Source organism: Xyrauchen texanus, chromosome 42 (assembly GCF_025860055.1).
Source record: "Xyrauchen texanus isolate HMW12.3.18 chromosome 42, RBS_HiC_50CHRs, whole genome shotgun sequence".
NCBI lineage: Eukaryota > Metazoa > Chordata > Actinopteri > Cypriniformes > Catostomidae > Xyrauchen > Xyrauchen texanus.
Genome location: NC_068317.1, coordinates 7,512,107 through 7,519,704, shown reverse-complemented (window position 1 = coordinate 7,519,704; position 7,598 = coordinate 7,512,107). Strand labels below are relative to the sequence as shown.

Here is a 7,598-nt window from a genome sequence, read left to right as displayed (position 1 = left end):
TTTCCAGTTGCTTTTTGTTCTGTTGCTGAAGGTCGTCAGCAGCCATGGATAAAAGGGTGTTCCTCAAAACACCTAGCCAGTCCTTTTGGCCTGCCATCTGGGCAGTTAGGCTGAGCATCTGCAACATTTTGGCACACTTCTGGTGAGAGTAAGGGCAAGAGACTAATGCAAGATCAAACAGAATTTGGAGCTAAAGGCAAAGTGAGACAGCAAGGTGTATAATGTACAGCTAGGTTTTGCTAGGTGTGGTTAACAAGTGAAATGTGTTCCTGATTATTACTATCTTAGCTGCAAATAGCAGGATGCTCAGATTTGTGTGGATCTGAGTGGCTTTGCTAAAAGAGCGTGAGCCTAGATTTAATAAATGACTTAAGATGTTTCTTTGGGTCAAATTATTTATCAGCACTTACTGATAGCATACAACAGGCTTGATCTTTGAACACATGAAGAAGAGAAAGAAAGAGGAAGAAAAGAGCTTTCCTATTAGATTGTGTCTATTAGTGGTGCTCAAAATTATGCCATAGAAATCGTCTAGGTTACTAGTGTAGCTGGCTCATAAAATTTAAGCAACTTGTTGCAAATAAACACAAAATCGAGAAGAAAAGTATGTCTAGTTACTTTTGCAGTTTTATGGGGAAATAAACTACACTAGACCAAGAGGGTTAAATGGGAAAATGAATAGCTGACTTCTATTATTAGTAAAAATAATAAAAAGACTTGAAGAAGTGATTAAAATAGCAGAATAACCTTGTATTGGGAATAATCAATAGCACTTATGATTAACAATTAGATTTGTTTGGACATCATTCTATAGTTGGTCACAGCTGTTGCGTGTTCAAGACCACACAATGTGTTTGTCCCTCTATAAAGTTTAGTCAACGTGCCATTGAAAGTTCCCAATAACTATAAAAATTATTCTCTATCTAAACAGTTTACATGTAATTAAGTTTTTAGATTTAATTAACAAAGTAACTGCAAATTTAGCTGAACAGCGTTCAGTAAGGGATGCACCTGAAAGGTGCAGGTGAAGTTAGATGAGAAGAATTAAAGTTAAGGAAAGAGAAAGTGAAAATTCAGAAACCAGAAATGGGGTTAAAGGAAAATGGTTTAGATCACTTCACTCTGCATACACACAAGCTGTAGATAAAGGCTTCATGTAAATTATGCTAGCAGCTAACTGTTGAAGCTATTAGTTAGCTTAGCCTAAGCTGAGGGGCTGCTAAGTTGGGTTAGCTTAGCCACCTAGGCTGGTTTGTTTACAAAATGGCGTCGGAAGGTGACATGTGCTATCTGGAGTGAGCACTTCCCGTGACAAGTCGTTGTCATGGGAACCAATGCACTTCAGAGTTTCAGTGAGTGAAACACAGTTTTGATCACCAGGGAGCTAAGCCTCTTAGATGCACAGATACTTTAGATGAAGGACATCAATCTAACTATAATTTGTAAGGCCTTTATACTGTGAAAAGGGGAGCATCGCCCAAATCTACATTTATATAACACTGTACTGAGATTTCTTCATCAGAAACAGGTTAAGCAATCAATTCTGGTACAGTTTACATGCCGCTGAGCTGAGATTCCTTCATCAAAACAGACTTACACTTTAATACTGAAATTAGGGTTTCTTCGCTAAAATCATATTACTCGTACACTGATACCTTTTGAAAATATGCTTAAATGTGTTAAGAGTCTTTCAATTACAGTAGAGATGTCAATTTAAGCCATCACTTTATCCGCATCCAAACAAGCCAGCAACTAGTGAAGCAAATGCCGTTTCGCATGTCGTGTCCTATTCTGACCGGAATTATTCAATGCACACTTTTAGGTTGACAGTGGTTCAAGCTCATAACCTTTGTTTAATCATGCCCGCATTCTTCTCCACCATTATGTAGCGAATCAGCTCTATGAAATATTAATAATCAATCATAACTTGTTATAATCGATTATGAATATTTGGATCAGTTAATCGGGTTAACTTGATGTAGCTACATTAACATTACAACCAAATACTCGGTTCATCCCGTGAACACTCAATATTGGTTATTAATTAATTAATTAATAGAAATGTACATTTCCGGGCATGGGAAATGTCTTTCTTACTAAGTATTAAGAGCAAGTAGTCAAAATCTATGATTAGTGACTTTAGATATGAGCTTGAGACACAGACAACTTTACGTGTGACATGAACAAGACTTTATTAACTAGACTAAACATTTAAACTACTCTAACATACATATACATACATTCATACAGTTTACCAAGGGAAAGAGGGCTGAAGCAGAATACAGGAAGGCAAGAAGTTATAGCATTGTTTGAAGTTCAGCAGATCAACAGCCTGAGCAAACCATCATATTAGTTCTGACACGCCCTTTTAGAAAGGGGTAAGGATACTTAATGTATCAAATAATGAGACTAAGTTTGATACTTGCATGTCCCATTTGAATTAAACTGTCCTGATGCAATTCGTTGAGGCTCCAGTTGATCTTTGATGATGTTGTCTTGATGAGAGAGAACCAGTGGGAGTCAGAGGATCTTTGGTGAATGGAAAGACAAGGCCGTAGCCTGGCGCACGCTTGGGAGTCCTTGGGGCAAGGGAGACAGGAAGCAAGAGAGAGAACCAAGAGAGAGAGGAGCAATTTATAACCTTAGAAAACATGTCCCACCTCTCGTTGGCTCGACCAATAAGAAGGGTGGAAGTTCCAGGTGGGAATTTGGTTTATTGCCCTTTGTACTCAGGTTGCTCATTGCATGTGCACCCTGGAGGGGTGGTAGCTGATGAAGAAACTAGAAAATATTCTTGTAATACTAATATGTTGTTGTTATCGACATATCATGTACACAGTCATTTCAATCTTCAAAATACCAAGTTATAGAGACCAAACAAGACACACATATGATTTCGGTTAACCATAGTATGCAAAGTCTGAAACATTAACCCATTAGAGTTTGCAAGAAAACATAGACCAAACAACATTTAAGGGAAATCGTGAGATGGCACATTAGATACATGTCAATACATTTATCCCATGGATAGAATATATAGGATTAAAAGGGTTCATTTCTCCTTCTCAGTAAGAGAGCACGAGGCTCAGCACTCTCTGAACATTCCTTTGGAGGTCGTAAAAGTCTACTTTATTTGGGCATGAGAGAGTTCCTTTGTCCTGTCAAGCCTCATTTGCATCCTTTATGACTCGGGGTCAGGACTTTGGTTTGAATAACTCAAAAGATGGTAATACCTAGCAGAACACCATTCTAAGGTAATCTTATATTTATATTCAGCTAGGAAAAGTCGTAAGGTTTAATTTGATACCAAGGAACATGTTTTTAGTACACTTAGAAAGGGGATATACACTCATATATGCATATATGAGAAGCATATATGAGGCTATTAAATATACGGCCTCCGAGTTTTACTACACAACTAAACAGTCTTACTAGTTTGATCTAACATCAGACAAATACACAGGGATTAAAACATATTTCATTAGACATACATTTCTAAATTTAAAACTGAAACACACACACACACACACACAGTTTTACGTTCAAGATCTCACATGGTAAAACATGCGGTGTGAGGCGAGTCGTATGGGAAAGGGGGGGCTTAGCAGGCACGAGGATTTCCTGTCAATAGTTCATTGTCTCTTTGTCAATAGCGCATTGTGCTGTGGAGACTAGTCGGCGCTATTGCAGTAATTAGGGGAGTTTTAACAGTGGGTTCTTTATTGTTCGGGACCGGCTGAGTTAATGATTATCCTTCACTGATTCCTCCGGACGCTACATATGGTAAGTATTCTAAATGTGACCAAAAAATGTTTTCAATACAATTTAAAAATGAAAACTATTCTACATTTTAGATCCTTCAACCTATCCATTTCCATTCAAGAAAAAATACTAAATAAGATAAAATGTGATGAATAAAAGTCACATTTATAAACAAACATTTACAACTTTATATTCAAAGTTGCATTTAATTATTCAGGATTAATAACTATAAACTTTATACTCAGATTTACAATATATATATTTATATATTTAAAAGTATTGAGGATTTGTCTGTCTGTCTGTCTCTCTCTCTATCAGATCTTGAACGTTTCTGTCTGTCTGTCTCTATCTATCTATATTTATATATCTATCTATCTGTCTGTCTGACTGCCTGCCTGTCTCTATCTATCTACAGTGAGGAAAATAAGTATTTGAACACCCTGCTATTTTGCAAGTTCTCCCACTTGGAAATCATGGAGGGGTCTGAAATTGTCATCGTAGGTGCATGTCCACTGTGAGAGACATAATCTAAAAAAAAAATCCAGAAATCACAATGTATGATTTTTTAACTATTTATTTGTATGATACAGCTGCAAATAAGTATTTGAACACCTGAGAAAATCAATGTTAATATTTGGTACAGTAGCCTTTGTTTGCAATTAAACGTTTCCTGTAGTTTTTCACCAGGTTTGCACACACTGCAGAAGGGATTTTGGCACACTCCTCCACACAGATCTTCTCTAGATCAGTCAGGTTTCTGGGCTGTCGCTGAGAAACACGGAGTTTGAGCTCCCTCCAAAGATTCTCTATTGGGTTTAGGTCTGGAGACTGGCTAGGCCACGCCAGAACCTTGATATGCTTCTTACAGAGCCACTCCTTGGTTATCCTGGCTGTGTGCTTCGGTCATTGTCATGTTGGAAGACCAAGCCTCGACCCATCTTCAATGCTCTAACTGAGGGAAGGAGGTTGTTCCCCAAAATCTCGCAATACATCCTCTCCTTAATACAGTGCAGTCAGCCCTGTCCCATGTGCAGAAAAACACCCCCAAAGCATGATGCTACCACCCCGTGCTTCACAGTAGGGATGGTGTTCTTGGGATGGTACTCATCATTCTTCTTCCTCCAAACACGGTTAGTGGAATTATGACCAAAAAGTTCTATTTTGGTCTCATCTGACCACATGACTTTCTCCCATGACTCCTCTGGATCATCCAAATGGTCATTGGCAAACTTAAGACGGGCCTTGACATGTGCTGGTTTAAGCAGGGGAACCTTCCGTGCCATGCATGATTTCAAACCATGACGTCTTAGTGTATTACCAACAGTAACCTTGGAAACGGTGGTCCCAGCTCTTTTCAGGTCATTGACCAGCTCCTCCCGTGTAGTTCTGGGCTGATTTCTCACCTTTCTTAGGATCATTGAGACCCCACGAGGTGAGATCTTGCATGGAGCCCCAGTCCGAGGGAGATTGACAGTCATGTTTAGCTTCTTCCATATTCTAATGATTGCTCCAACAGTGGACCTTTTTTCACCAAGCTGCTTGGCAATTTCCCCGTAGCCCTTTCCAGCCTTGTGGAGGTGTACAATTTTGTCTCTAGTGTCTTTGGACAGCTCTTTGGTCTTGGCCATGTTAGTAGTTGGATTCTTACTGATTGTATGGGGTGGACAGGTGTCTTTATGCAGCTAACGACCTCAAACAGGTGCATCTAATTTAGGATAATAAATGGAGTGGAGGTGGACATTTTAAAGGCAGACTAACAGGTCTTTGAGGGTCAGAATTCTAGCTGATAGACAGGTGTTCAAATACTTATTTGCAGCTGTATCATACAAATAAATAGTTAAAAAATCATACATTGTGATTTCTGGATTTTTTTTTTTTAGATTATGTCTCTCACAGTGGACATGCACCTACGATGACAATTTCAGACCCCTCCATGATTTCCAAGTGGGAGAACTTGCAAAATAGCAGGGTGTTCAAATACTTATTTTCCTCACTGTATATTTATATATCTCTATCTATCTATCTATCTATCTGTCTGTCTGTCTGCCTGTCTCTTATCTATCTATATTTATATATCTCTATCTATCTGTCTGTCTGCCTGCCTGCCTGTCTCTATCTATCTATATTTATATATCTCTATCTATCTGTCTGTCTGCCTGCCTGTCTCTATCTATCTATATTTATATATCTCTATCTATCTGTCTGTCTGTCTGCCTGCCTGTCTGTCTGTCTGTCTGTCTGTCTATCTATCTATCTATCTATCTGTCTATCTGTCTGTCTATCTGTCTGTCTGTCTGTCTCTATCTATCTATATTTATATATCTCTATCAATCTGTCTGTCTCTGTCTGTCTATCTATCTGTCTGCCTGTCTGTCTGCCTCTGTCTATCTGTCTGTCTGCCTGCCTGCCTTGATCGGCCTGTCTGTCTGTCTGTCTCGCTCTCTATCTGATCAGTGTAAAATCAGTTATTAAATCAGTGTAAACATTTGTTACATATTTGTTACATACTACCCCCAAATACACAAATAATACCAAATATACAGTATTTTTCATATATTATAGAGTTGTATATTTACCCAGTGTTAAATGAAGGCTAAAAGTGTTTATTGACAAAAGCAGGAAAGTCTTTATTGGGCTTGTGAGGACCAAAATTACTTTTAAATTTGATTTGCATATTACGTAACATGACAGCATTAACAACACACACTAGACAATGCTTTCTTGGTTTAAATTATACACACACAAAAAATAAGAATAAAAATAGCGCCATAATAATTTAAATAAATTATATCGCACTTACTATTGCTGAAATATTACAGTGTGGCAAACAAATATCACAAATGTGACGTCTGTGTGACGTCAGTCGCTGAACCGGAAGCTGTTCAGTTGTAATCACGGCTGCGTGTGAATGTGATGGTGAGTTTGGGCGATGCACTGACAGCTGAACGACACAGGGTACCAGCGATGGGCGGAAATGGAATAATCTATTGATGCATGCACATACACACTTATACAAACATGATCTAGGTCGGTTTGCGTGGATTATGTTTTGATTTAATGTAGTAGACGGGGAGTCGTGATACAAACAGCGCTGATCGGTGGATTTAAATAGGCGTTTGTTGCATTTAAATGGCTTTACATGAGCATTTCAGTCTGCTCCGCTCACGGGTATGATCTTCTAGCTGATCGCGAAGTCTGTGTTTGATCCCGTCATCCGCAGCAGTTACGCCACACCACCACCACCACCACCACCACCACCATCACCATCATCTGTCGGGTGGGCTCCGTCGATCTGTGGGTGGATATTTCTCTCCGTTACTATATCCAGACATCGCGAATCATGGGGAACAGCACCTCATGCTGCGTGTCGTCTAGCCCGAAGCTCCGGAGGAACACGCACTCGAGGCTGGAGCCATACCGGCCCGAACCGGAGCTGAGCCGAGAGGACACGGGCTGCAATCTCCAGCACATCAGCGACAGAGAGAACATAGACGGTGGGTGTACTGCAGACACACACAAACACACACACACACACACACACACACACACACCCCCATACACACCTGATAAAGAAAAGGACATGATCATACTGAAAGTGGCAAAAGTGTTGTGGTATAACCTCGTTTTTGGACATGTACCATTGGAAATAACCAGCTACAGATTACAGAATACATGCTGTAAAATGTAATTTGTAATGTATTCCATTAGATTACTCAAGGTCAGTAACGTATTCTAAATACTTTGGATTACTTCTTCAGCACTGGTAGATTTCTTCACTTGTTTTGACTATAAAAACAGTCAGTACAGTAAGACAAAATACACATGTTAAAAATACA

At 39.2% G+C, this 7,598-nt stretch overlaps 1 protein-coding gene across 3 annotated transcripts in view; it reads left to right on the top strand.

Moving 5' to 3' along the window:
• Positions 1 to 6,661: 6,661 nt before the first annotated feature.
• The window catches only part of LOC127635281 (cyclin-Y-like), an 82,371-nt gene continuing 81,434 nt past the window's right edge, over positions 6,662 to 7,598 (top strand). For all 3 annotated transcript variants that reach the window (XM_052115191.1, XM_052115192.1, XM_052115190.1), the window contains exon 1: positions 6,662 to 7,256. In XM_052115191.1, coding sequence (XP_051971151.1) covers positions 7,103 to 7,256 — 154 coding nt within the window. In that variant the 5' untranslated portion in view covers positions 6,662 to 7,102. The remainder of the gene's footprint in view (positions 7,257 to 7,598) is intronic.